This window comes from Camelus ferus, chromosome 1 (genome assembly GCF_009834535.1).
Source record: "Camelus ferus isolate YT-003-E chromosome 1, BCGSAC_Cfer_1.0, whole genome shotgun sequence".
Taxonomy (NCBI): domain Eukaryota; kingdom Metazoa; phylum Chordata; class Mammalia; order Artiodactyla; family Camelidae; genus Camelus; species Camelus ferus.
In genome coordinates this window covers 91,777,800-91,791,703 of record NC_045696.1, presented here as the reverse complement: position 1 = coordinate 91,791,703, position 13,904 = coordinate 91,777,800, and the positions used below count along the sequence as shown (strand labels likewise).

At 37.0% G+C, this 13,904-nt stretch overlaps 1 protein-coding gene across 2 annotated transcripts in view; it reads left to right on the top strand.

Annotated features, from left to right (window-relative positions):
• Window positions 1–13,904, top strand: part of LEKR1 (leucine, glutamate and lysine rich 1) — a 200,489-nt gene that overhangs the window by 124,609 nt on the left and 61,976 nt on the right. For both annotated transcript variants that reach the window (XM_014562369.2, XM_032485637.1), the window contains one exon: window positions 7,555–7,636. In XM_014562369.2, the coding sequence (XP_014417855.2) occupies window positions 7,555–7,636 (82 nt within the window). The remainder of the gene's footprint in view (window positions 1–7,554; window positions 7,637–13,904) is intronic.

Sequence of the window (13,904 nt, the reverse complement as noted above, 5' to 3'; positions counted from 1 at the left end):
TCTTCATCGATTGAGATGATCATGTGGTTTTTGTCCTTTCTCTTGTTGATGTGATGTATTACATTGATTGATTTGCATATGTTGAACCACCCTTGTGTCCCTGGGATGAACCCCACTTGGTCATGATGTATAATCTTTTTTATGTGTTGTTGGATTCTATTTGCTAAAATTTTGGTGAGGATTTTGGCGTCTATGTTCATCAGTGATATTGGCCTATAATTCTCTTTTTTTGTAGTGTCTTTGCCTGGTTTTGGTATCAGGGTGATGGTGGCTTCATAGAATGAGTTTGGGAGTATTCCCTCCTTTTCAATCGTCTGGAAGAGTTTGAGAAGGACTGGTATGAGTTCTTCTTTGTATGTTTGGTAGAATTCCCCGGTGAAGCCGTCCAGTCGTGGACTTTTATTTGTAGGGAGGTTTTTAATTGCTATTTCTATTTCCTTTCTAGTGATCAGATTGTTCAAGTGGTCAGTTTCTTCTTGATTCAGTCTTGGTGGACAGTATGTTTCCAGAAACTTGTCCATCTCCTCTAGGTTATCCAGTTTGGTTCCATATAGTTTTTCATAAGAGAAGGACAGATATTAACTCCTCTTTATATATTTAGTAGAATTCCTTATGAAGCTGTCTGGTCATGGAGTTGTTTCCTGGAAGCTTTTTGATTACTTATTAAGTTTCAATACTAGTAATAGTTCTGTTCAGATTATTTCTTCCTGATTCACTCTTGGAAGATTGTACGTTTCTGGGAATTTATCCATTTCTTCCAGGTTGCCCAATTTGTTGGATATAACTGTTTGTAGTCTTCTCTTTTGATTGTAATTCTGCAATATAGGTTGTAACTACTCTTTCATTTCTAATTTTACTTGGGTCATCTCTCTTTTTTTTCTCAATGAACTTGGCTAAAGGCTTATCAGTTTTGTTTATCTTTCAAAAAACAGATCTTGTGTTCATCGATCTTCTATTTTTGTCTCTTTCATTTATTTCCATTCTGATCATTATTTCCTTTTTTCTGCTGACTGTGGGTTTTATTTGTTCTTCTTTTCTAATTCCTTTAAATGGTGGATTAGGCTGCTTATTTGAGATTTGCCTTGTGTCTTGAAATAGGCCTGTGTTGCTATAAACTTTTCTCTTAGAACTGCTTTTGCTACATCACCTAAATTTTGGAAAGTTATGTCTTTATTTTCATTTGTCTTAAGTATTTTCTGATTTCCTCTTTGATTTCTTTGTTGACTTTAGTGTCTTAGTAGCATGTTGTTTAGTCTCCACTTGTTTATGTTTTTTCCATTTTTCTTCCTGTTCCTTATTTCTAGTTTCATACTGTTGTGGTCAAATGCTTGATGTAATTTCTGTCTCCTCAAATTTATTTAGATTTGTTTTGTGTCCTAACATGTGATCTATCCTGGAGATGTCTTATATACACTTGAAAAGAATGTGCAGTCTGCTGGTTTTGGATGGAATGTCCTATTGATGTCTATTAAGTTCAACTAGCCTAATGTGCCATTTAAGGGCAGTGTTTCCTTATTGATTTTCTGTCTGGATGATCTGTTCATTGATGTAAGTGGGGTGTTAAAGTCCTGTAGTATTATTGTTTTGCAGTCAATTTCTCCTTTTGTATCTGTTAATATTTGCTTTATATATATTTAGGTGTTTCTATGTTAGGTGTGTATATGTTTACAAATATTGCATTCTCTTCTTATATTGTCCTTTTATCATTATATAATACTCTTTTTTGTCTTTTATTGTAGACTTTGTTTTAAAGTCTACTTTATTTGTTATGAGTATTGCTACCCAGCTTCCTTGAGGTTTCCGTTTGCATGGAATTATTTTTCTCTGTTTCATTAGGGCTTTTTCCAGGAGTTTTATCTTGTTCTTTCATTTGAAACATATTCCTCTGTCTTCTCATTCTGTTTAACTTTCTCTGTTTTTCTCTATAGAATTAGATGAACTTCTTACCTACCCTGGTCTCGAATATGTGTCCTTATTTGGGAATTTCCCTATGCAGTATGCATGTACTGAGTGGCTTTGCTAGGAGAGATGGATCTGAAGTGAGCACAAGCCAGATCTTCTCCCAGAGTACACTGGCAGCTGCCTTGGTGGAAGTTAGGGCTGGACTTGGAGGGGTTAGAACCAGAACCAGGCGTGAGCCAGGGCTCCTCCTAGGCTCAATGGCAGGCAGTGCCCTATCAGGGGCAGAGCCAGGGCACAACGGGCTGGAGCAGGATCCCTGAGGGAGCAAGGCTTCTCCTTCATGTGATGGCAGTCTCTGCTTTGGTTGTGGGCATGGCTGTGGCTCGAGGGATTCAGGCTGGACTTCTGAGCTTGTTCTACTTTTCCCTTGTGTGCATGCCTTGGTTAGAGGCTGGGACAGGGATGAAGGGGCTGAAGCCACATTACTAAGCTGCTTCCACTCATTCCCAAGTATGTGCACTTGTGTGCATGCTGGCAATGATAGTATCCACCTTGGCACTGGTTCTGCTCCTGCCCAAGTGCTCAGGGTGCTTCTACTCTGCCATCTTGATCCCACCTCTGGTAAAAAAAAAAAAAAAAAACTTTTATTGCAGGATAATTTGTGGTGACACTAAGTTGTAAGCAACCTACATTTTATCACTATTGGACTAGATCAGTGAAACGTGATATGTGCATATAATTAAATATATATCAATCAGAGAGGAATGAATCACATCTATATACTACTACATGGGTAAGTCTCAAAAACAATGTAGTAAAAAAAGTAAGAATTAAAATGAGATTTATAGCTTCATACCATTTATGTAGTTTTTAAAAACATCTGCAAAAAGTACTGTTTTTTCACACATAAGTACAAGTTAGAAGGTATACATTAAATTGACAAATGTGGATACCCTCTAATCAGATATAAATAAATATGTCCCAATATCTTAAAGCAAAAACAAAATCAACAATCCTCCTTGTTACCATATCCTCCTCCCACTGCAATTGAATTTCTCTTCTCCATAGTCACAAGATCAAATAGCTTATTTTTACAATTTCAACCTCACCCCCTACCCCCACCAAGTTCTACTCCCCTTGTGTTCTTTTGCACCTTGGGCACAGAGAACTGAGTTGCTTAGACTCCTTAGTATAGAACATGCTATCCTTGACCTGTGCAAGCAAGACCCCTCCCTAAACAATATATCTATAAAGTATATCAAACACTGAAAAATACAGAAGATAATACAACAAATGTATGTGAATCCATCACCCATATTTTATAAGTTTTAACATCTTGCCATAGTTTTTCTATAGATTATTTTTTTAAAAAACACACAGTTAAAAACCTTCATTTTTACTCTTCTCCATACAAAAATAACCACTGATAGCACCAGACCCACCTGCAAGAACAAGGTCTTCAGCTGAGAAGTGATGAGATTCAGGGCAGAAGTCGGGGTGGAGGGAGGAGTAGAGTGGCCTAACTACCACCGCCAGTGGTGAAGCCAGTAGTTATGTAATGCTCACTATGTGCCTGGTGCTGTTCTCTTTACATACATTGTCATTTAATTTCTAGAACAATCCGTTGCTGTAGTAACCATTTTGTAGGTAAGGAAACTAAAATGCCTAAAGTCATTTAGCTAGTAGGAAGCAGAGCCAGGATTTGAAATTAGACAGTCTGGCTTTAGAGTTCATGCATTCCATCTCTGTGTTATCCTGTCTTAGGAGTATATTAAAAGAATGATGAGCTTTTGTTTTTCCTTTTCTTCAATTATTTCTACCATTTAAATATATATATATAGCCTACACTTTTTCATTTAAAAATATTCTCCTGAATCTGGATCTTTGGGTGCCATTTCTCCTGCCTGCTTGTTCCTCTGTTCTGCTGCTTGAACTTGGAATCATTTTCCTTCATATTGCACTTTGAATCAGATTTAAATTTTTTTCTGGTGTTTTCTTTATCCAGAAGTTTGAAGCTTGAAATATCTTTGCACTATAAAAGTTTCACTTATTGTTTTCTTAAACATTATACTAACTTAATGTACCCTCCGAGTGACTGTAAAGTTTTATATCCTGCTATAAAATAGCTCACTATGAATACCTTTTGTATTTGTATTTTCTAGAAACCTTTTGAAATAACAGCATTCTCTTAAATGACTAAATACCCCAAATCTGATGCCTGCGTAATGCTATCCAGCAAGCAGCTGGCTTCATATGAAGAGAGGCTAAGAGCTCCTTTTTGTCTTGTTCATTTAAAATCATTTCTTCTTATTTAATATCTGCAAAGAACGCAGTCACATTATAGTAGAATTTGCTGTTGTAAATTCTGGATTGTTTCCACGGGTTCCGCTTTACATCTGCATGGTGTTTAAAGCCAATGCTTCCTTTCTTTTTGTAGGCATTCAGGGCCTTTTGCCTCATAATCCAATGTCATGCTGAATGACAGAAAATTGAAGTTGAATTTATTTAACTATAGAGAAGGACTGCACAGAACAATACACTTATTTAAGAACTCCTTGCCTCAGGAACTGAAGGAGCTGTCTTGTGCAGGTGGCTTAATCTCTCTGCTGCTTTTCCTAACTATGTGCCTTTATTTATTAAGGACAGGAACTGGCCACTCCGCTCCAAGAAACAAAAGGACCCTACTTGTCCTTCAGAACCAATAGTAAACCAATAGGATGCTTATGCCTCATTCAGAACAGCGAAGATATGTCCTGTGTATATTCAAAATAATTCTTAGCAGTTCTTGATTAGAGAAAATACAACTAAAAGTTTTTTAAAAGCTATGAAAATATATTAGCCAACTCCTAATTATACAATGGTGGACTGTTTACATTATGGTTTATTCACAATGAATCTTTTTTTCTCGATTCTATGTGGTATCTTCTCTCTTTAAGTAAAATGATTTATTTGTTGACATTACTTATATTTTCTGTTTCTGTTTACTTCACATGACAGCCTCTAGGGGTTTCTGTGTTTTAAAGTAAAACATTTATTTGCTTTCCCTATTTTTACTCAGAGATGCTGTAAATACATAGTGAATAATCTGAAGGAAGTGGCTTCCCTACTCATTGGATACTGTGATTTAAAGACTATAGTATCCATGTTTATCTTGAAGTAGGGAGAAAGGGAAGTTTAGGTGGGTAGGTAGGGAGAATAATACCGAAAGTATAATAGCTTTTCCTTTCTTGAGTTGGATCATAATTGTGTAGTTTATTTTCCTTTAAATCTAATAAGTTCTGTGACTGTGATGCACAAGTATATTCAGATATGATACTAAGACTACTTCACAATGCTGTAAAAATGGGTTTGAATTAGCTGCCATTTTACTGTATACTGTTCTACCAATGATCAGGTAATTGAGAATTAATTGCATAAAATTCACATATCAATTACCAATTTTTGGAGTTTTTTTTAAGATAATCAATTTTTCCTCTTAACAATAGCTGTATTTAGAAGTTATTACATAGACTTTATCACATGGGCTCAGATCTATGCTTTGTCTAGTTTAAGATTATATCCTGATGAAAGCACCAAGGGATATTTAATAGGAAGGCATAATTGTTCTCTCTGATGTCAGTTTTATAAAGTCAGTCACAGTGATACCCATACTTGTCTTAATATCTTTCATTAATTATAATATATTAATTTTAAAATTTTCAAAAATTAAAATCTAAACCACCTCTTGGAGTTAGACACTACAATAATTTACTACATATTTTATGTAGTAGTAAATAATACTTTTCATTTGTTGTAAATATACATCTTTAAAGATTCTGGGATATGCTAGTCACATCTATAGCTGCACTAACCACACTTCCATGGACAAATATCATATCTCCTTGTAGCTTTCATATTTTGACAGTCAGCGTAAGAAAGTTAGAAAGGTGAAGACTTTGGGGTAAGGCCAGCTTGAGTTTGAATCGCGAGATCACTTTTAACTAGCTCTGTGATCTTTGACAAGTTAGGTAATTACTCTAATCCTTAGAGTCATCTGGTAAAAATAAAATATGTACCTGTTTTTCATGATAGCTGTGACTATAAATTAAACAATATAGGAGAAAGCACTCTGCAGTTTCTGGAATAGTACACCATCAACAAACAACTTCTTTCCCTCCTTATTCATCAGAGAATAGGAAGAAATGTTTTAGCTGTGCCTGTGTGATTAGAACTGCCTGCAAGCCCACATGTACTTAATAACAAAGCAACACATTCATTAGAGACTGCCTTGTGTCAGAAGGTTACACTCAAAACTAAATTCTCCGTGTGTACGTTATTTTGTCTTTTCTCTCATATAATGATATCACTATTTGATAAGTGGAAAAGATATACTGCACATATATTACCTATAAGGTAAGTCTATATTGAATTACGTATTTATTTAAGGGGTCATTTTCTCAGTTTGATCCCCTCACCCGAGTTTAAAATCTTGTCAGCTTGGCTGCCGACTAATGCATTTACTAACTGTAAGATATTAGGCAAGAGAATCAGAGAATATCTCATTTTTACTCATCTGAAAAACAGGGCTATTCACACTTACATGGAAGTTTGAGGGACAACATTAAATAGTATATGTGGATGTGCTATATTTATGCCAATATTTAGTAAAGTCTAGTTAAAACATTTGCTTAGAGGGAATTTATTTTCTGATTTAAGGAACTGCCTCATCATCATAAAACAAAGTTAAGAGGACAGATAGAAGATACATATAGAAAGTCTATATGTTCATACAGATGCATAAAGATTTTAAAGTTTCCTATTAAAATGTTATTAAAACAGCTGAACAGATGTAGCATGGAAATTTTTTAAATTTCAGTGTTTTAAATTGTTTTCTTCATAGAAATCAGTTAGTCCACCTGTGTCAGTTTGTTTTCCACCTTATTCCCAAAAAGAGTACCAACAGGGCTGTTACTGGGGCTGGGGTTCGGATGCTAGTCCACACAGACAGACTAGTGACAGGACTCAGGTCGTTCAAGCAATTTGTTCTTTTTGCTCTAGTTTCAGTTCTGCCTCCACACACATTAGACGTGGCTACTTGAATAGTCTTCCTCAAACACTGCTTGAATTCCCCAGTTCAACACTCTAGGAAGCCAATTTCCTGCTTATATTTTCTTGGCTTTGAAAGTCATTAAAATGCCTGGTAGGTACTACCCAGAGTTAGCAGATTCTTTAGCGGAAGCCTTGCACATGGTCTGTCTATTTCAGTTCTATATCCAGAAGCCTCAGCAGTACTTCTCAGTTCCAGGCCACAAGAACCAGCTCAGGCAGTCAAGTGTTTCAGAAGTGAGCCACGTGATCAAAAAATCCATGTGTGTGCCAGCAACATAAATTTCCTTCAAAAAAATTAGTAAAATTTAACCCATTAGCTGTTTGAAAATTAGCATGACGTTGGGGGCAGAAAGAGGCCAATAAATTGAGTCTGTCAAAACCCGTTAATTCTGTGGAGTTTCAGAGTAAGGATGAGTTGCATATGGTCATCCAAGCAAAGTGGAATAAACAGCTGTATTATTCTTCAGGAGCTGAGTGGCAGCTCTAAAAGAATTCTGTTTACTCTATGAAAATATCTGGACACCTAAAATGTACTAATCAGATGAATACATTATGTCATTCCAGATTTACAGTGTCAAGTAGAAGCACTTGGGCTAAAACTTCAGAAGGCAGTGACTGAGATGGACAACTATAAAGAAAAGCTCATGTAAGATGGTGAATATTAAACAACCCGTAAGAGTTTAGAAAGACCCCGACGTGTTCTCTGTGACTCTACTGCTGTTTTTCTCAGCTATTTTTCTGGCCTAGATTGTATATTGAAGGACCTGTAAAAATTTTTAAATATGTGAAATTTTTAAAATTTTTCTTTATCTCAGTAAGAAATGTTTCTTTATCTCAGTAAGAAACTTAACCTATTCAGAGACCAGAATTTTCCCTGGTTGTTGAAATATAGTAACTTCATATTCTCTGAACTTGTTCTCTTATCAGCTCTTTATTATCTGTCCAGAAGAAATAATATTGAAGTTATTTCTTAAAATTGTCAATTTTAGGTTAAAAAGGACAGTTGAGTATCTTTGAAATGCTAGAGTATTTATTCTTCATATACGTGAGAAAGAAAATATTGGAAAACAAATGATAAGAAAATGCCCTTGTAAAATATCCAGAACACTATTTCTTTTAAGAATGATTTTATTTCAGAAATTTCAAAAATTGTAGTATAAATATAGTACATCTGTACTTATAACACTAAAATAGAATTTGTGTAATCTTTGAAAAGTAAGTAAATTCTTTTCCTTTGTGGTATATAATCCGGTAGCTTTGATTTTCAGTTCCTATATTTTAGAAGGATGAACCACATAAGAAATATAAATATTTAGAATGCTTAGCAACCAAATGTTGAGTTGACCATGGACTACTCCTAAGAACAATATGTTCATCAAAATTTTTAACTACACAAGAAAGAACAAATTCCAAAAATATTCTGTCAAATTAATGTATACTTTGATTTGTAGCAAAATAATTTATTTTTGAAAGCCAAGAAAAACCAAATGTTAATGCTTTATAACACTGTGGTCAATAGTACAGTAAATAATAGTTCAACTGTGTATGATGGTTGGGGTTGAAGGAATGAGTGGACAAGGGGTCCTAGGATGACTCACAGGCCCAGCAAGCAACTTTCTTGATGAGAAGAAACATGAAAAAGAAAAGCAAGATGGGGATTGCCAGAAAAAAAGCATTAGGCCCCATCCTCTAGTTACATCAGGGAGGTCTTTGGCCACATGGATATCTCATGTGGAGGGCCGCCTGGGCAGGGTACAGTTACTGTGTGACTTTGGCTTCATGGAGCTCAAGAAGTGAAGAGGACACAGCCCAAGCATAGGGAGGTAGGGCTGGTACCCAGCTAAGCTAAAAGGGAGTTTGTAGACATACTAAGACTCAGCATATAGAGTGGAGTCCTGGCATATTAGGAGAGATGCTAACCACAGAAATAAACATACTGAGGAAAAGGAGTAAAGCTCATTGGGTGTGATGTAAATTGAGTATTACTGAATAAGTTTGCACAGAATTCTCATGTACCAGGAGCCTGCTCATTTCATATTAACACATGCTTTGTGGTATTTTTTGTTGATTATATTTTTAACATAATTTATGAGTGCTGAGAAATGGTAAGAGTCAGAGTAGACTGGAGTTCGAGGGAGAAATATACCACCTCACTGAAGTCTATCAAATGAATTACCTGGGGAAAATCACTCTACAGTTGCAGAAATGCTGATGCTGTTGTTTCAGTTTATAAAATTGGTACTTCCTACCTGTATGAGAACTTCTTAAAATTAGAAAATGGACAGAGTATCCACTTTTACAAAATTTGAGTTATGAAAGAAAGAGCCACTTAAATGGTCCCCACTGCTTGAGGCCTTTCTCTGTGCTACCTGTACCTATCTCTTCCATCTCTACTCCGTCTACCTTCCTTCGCTGCTAACATGAAGTTAAGTAGGGTAGGCATTTATGGTCAGAGCCCGAGTGGGATTATTCAGGGTATTCAGAGCTCAGGAGGTCCCCAGTAGTATACACCTACTATTTTATTATAGGTTAAAACCAAATTCTTAAGTGGGCCATTTTGAAGTCAAAATAACTCACTGAAAAAATTTTTGACATACAATTTCTTAGTAAATTGGAGATTTATTATACATACCCAAACCTTTTTTTACTTCCAGAAATTGGAAGGTGCTATGAAACCAAGTTTCTTTAAATTTTTAATCCTCATCCTTGTTGGAGCTGGGGGTAGAAATGAGTTTTGCCTATCCAACTTAAGATAATTGTTTTGTTTAAAGATTTTTAAATGTCTAGATATAAATTTTGTGGGTTTTTACTTAAGGGGAAGAGGCAATTTTTAAATGGATGAACTTGAGTTTCTTTTTTTCCCAATATTTGTAAGAAAATATTTTCCAAGATTTATAAGAAATTTGCTATGTATTTGAGAGTAGACATTTTATCAGTTAGGATGCTTTAAGGTATAAGTAACAGAAGTTCAGTGATTTCAGGTTTAGTCAATCCAGCAAGTCAATAACGTTACCAAGGATCTTGATGTTCTTTCTGTCTCCATTCTGCTGCCCTCAGCACTGGCTTCACCCCAAGGCTAAGTCCCTTGTGATCATGAGGTGGCTGCAGTTCCAGGTACTACATCTGCATGTAACCATCCCAGAGGCAGGAAGTGCCTGTTTTTCTGGTGTCTCTTTAGAAGTGAGATAAAATTTCCCAGAAGCCACGAAACAGCCCCCTCCTTACATCTCTTTGGCTAGAACCTTTACACACCTCTCCTAAATGAATTACTGGCCAGGGGGACAGGACTACCACATTTAGCTCACGCCAAGCAGGATTTATTCTGATAAAGACGATAATGAGGGCTAGGAAGAAAGCTATAGTGCATATCTAGAAGGTAACCAGTCATATTTGCTAAAGAGGTAGCATGTAAATGATGCCCTGAAAAGTGATGACATTTTCTACAAATTGTATTTGTGTCATAATATGGATGCTGTAAGTAATGAAAAATATGGATGCTGTGAAATGCAGCTTTATTACTTTTAAGTGTGTGTGCGTGTGTGTGTGTGTGTGTGTGTAGGTTAGGAAATATACTTTTATAACATATACACACACACACACACACACACGCACACACACACATAGTAAATAAGACTAACAAGAGAGATTGCTATAGAAGGTAAAAAACTTTTAGAAATTCCTGAAAGAGAATACATAGAGTCAACTCTACAAAGGAATAAACCAATTACAATTATGCGGTGGGCATGTGACAGGCAGGACCTCTCTTGGAATCGTTAACAAAGAGAAGGGAGTGGGATCTGGCAAACCTTCAAAACAGTGGTTCTCAAACTCCAATCTGCAGAGGAATCTTGAGGAGCTCATTGAAACTTATATTATGCTATGACCTCCCCCATAGACCCAATCCCAGGATCAGTTTCTGGGCTCCATTCCCACAGATATTGTGATTTTACATTTGGGTTGAGGTGGGTCCGAGTAATCTGCATTTTTAATGCACTCCTCACATGATTCTGATTCAAGTGGTCCAGTGCAGTCCACTGTGAGGAATCATATTTGCAACATTTAAGCCACTGGCCCCTCACCACCCCCTGCCCCACCAATCAACAGGTCTTTTCTAAAGCAGCATTCGCAAGGCATCTGCAGAATAAAGCAGTGCATGTGGGGACTGGAGCTAGGGAGCCTGGCAGCTACTGAACCCCAGGAGAGGCCAGGGTCCCTACATCCCAGCAAACCTCCAGTGTCCCCACCATACCCTGCCCCTTCATCACAACCTTCAGAAACAATCTAGGGCAGCAATAAATGGAAAAGCAGACATGTTAACAGAGAATCTTAGGCTGAGGATGAAACACCCAACCAAAGATTGCCAGGTATGTGAGAAAAACCTTCCCCCAACCTTACTTACTTCAGGTGGCTTGGAACTCACACAGGAAAACACCCAAGAAAATTAAAAATAGCAAACAGAAGATATCAAGATAAATTTTGAAAGTTAAGATATCCTTCAAAGTATGTCTAGGATTGTAACCTTAAAGAACAGGCTGTTACAAAAAAACTATTAGGAATTTGAGAGACTAAAAATATGATTAGAAAAATGATTCCATTCATGTCAAAAATGTATCTGAATGTATACACAGGTATATATAGATTCAAATTCATTGAATAAATGATTGGTAGGATTACACCAGTTTCCTCTGGACATGAGAGTCGGGGGGGTGGGTGTGGAGACTCTTATTTCACTCTGTATACCTATATATTGCTTAACTAGCTTACAGTGTGAGTGTATTCATTTTCACATATGTAATGACAAGAACAAAATTCACTTAAAGTAATTTATAATTTATCAGTTACTAGTGAATACATCTGAAGTGGCTATATAAAATATACTTTCTAATTTGGGGACCTTTGTAACCTACTTACACTTTAGTTTTATTAGCAGCCACCTCTTCCTCATTTAACTAATAATTGTAAGCAATAATCAGCTATGACCATCATAAACTTCTAATTTATAAAGCTCTTACTTGACCTTTCAGGAGCATTTTACACAGTTGAGATGTCCTTGGAACATTATTATTGCCTTCTGAGATACAATGTTCTGATTTTCCTCTTTCCTCTCTGGTCATTCATGAGAATTTTTTGCCTAGCAAGTAGGTGGCCTAGTGGCAATCCAGTGTCAGAGTACAGATCCACTTTTTATGTGATCCTAGATTTAACAGGCTAAGTTTCCTTCATTCACTCATTCAATACAAAATACTCATTGAGAGGCAATCTATGTGCCATGACTGTTGTGTACAGGCACTAGATATTGCAGTAGCAAGATTGACCGCTACAGTAGAGCTGTTTAGGTAATTTCAGGTAATATTAAGTGCTGCAAAAATATAAAACAGGCATAAAAGAATGTGAATGATAGGCAGGAGTGGTATATTTTTGATTGAGTGGCATCCCTGAGCAAATGGCCTTAGAGTTAAGATCCAAGTAACAGAAAGGCGCTAACAGTGTTAATAAGCTAACATCTGGAAGCAGAGGGATCAAGGATAGGCCCTAAATTCTTGAGAGTGAGTTTTACAGGTTAGAGAAACATGAAGGCCAGTTGTGGTAGACAGAATAATGACTCCCAAAGATTTTTATGTCCTGATCCCTGAAATCTGTGTGTGCATTGCCCCATTTGGCAAAAGGGACTTTGCACATGTGATTAAATTAAGGATTTAGAGATGGGGAGATTATCCTGGATTATTCAGGCAGGCCCAGTAAAATTGCAAAGGTTCTTGTAAGGTGAAAGCATGAGGGTCAGAGTCACAAAAGTAGGTGTGAGGAGGGAAACGGGGGTTGAAGTGTTGTGATTTGAAGATGGAGGAAGGGACCACAATCCAAGGAATGCAGGTGGTCTCTAGAAGCTGGAAAAGGCAAGGAAACAGCTTCTGTGGAGCTGCCAGGAGGAATACAGCCCTAGTGACGTCAGAGTTTTGGGCAGGAGAGTGAACTGATCTGGTTTGTTTAAAAAGGTCAGTATGGCTACTACATGGAGAATGCAATGAAATGGGAGTAGAGAGTGATCAGGGAGGCTCAGTGGGAGATTGCATTCATCCAAGTGAAAACTGACTGATTTAGTGTAAGGCTACAGTGTGGAGATGGAAAGGAATATATGCTGGGGGTCAATCTGACAGGATTTACTGATGGAGTGGATGTGGCTGGAGAGGAGGAAGACTGGAAAAGAAAGAAAATAATAAAGGATGGGGTTTGGGACTTTTCCACACCAATGTAGATGGTTGAGAGGCAGTAGTGTATGGTGACTAACAGCTAGAAGCCAGATCCAGACGGCCAGGGTTCAAATCTTAGCAGTACTACTTAGCGTGTTACTTATCTCTCTGTTCTCAGTTTCCTCAACTGTAACAAAGGCTGAATAAGGGCTGTTTTGAGGGCAGTGTGAGATGTACAAGGTGTTACCTATTAGTATCATTATGTGTTGGTGCCATTTACTGAAGTGGAAATTCTGTAAAAGAAACAGATATGAGGGAAATAAAAAACAACGCTTTTGATCTGTTAGATTTGGGATGCCTTTTGGACAGCAAAGAAGGCAGTTTGAGAATGGCTATTTCATACAAAGGAATGGAACGGTACAACCCTTGCCTTTCAAATTAGAGGAAAATATCCAATTACTTTATCTTATTTCCTTTGCTTTGATTGGCAGAAGCAGCAGGGGCCTTTCTGAAGGCTTATTCAAAGCAGTTCAAGAGAAAGGATTAACACTGTTTGCTGAGAGTAAAAGAAGGAATGCAGTGTTTAAAGAGATGTAGGCATTCTTTCTGTTCCTTCCAATTCACCCCATCCTAATGAAAGTGAAGATCACAATTGGGCAGTGAAGGGCAGATCATAGAAAAGGTGGCTTAACAGGCATGGGGGTGTGAGCTGACCATGGTGAGGGG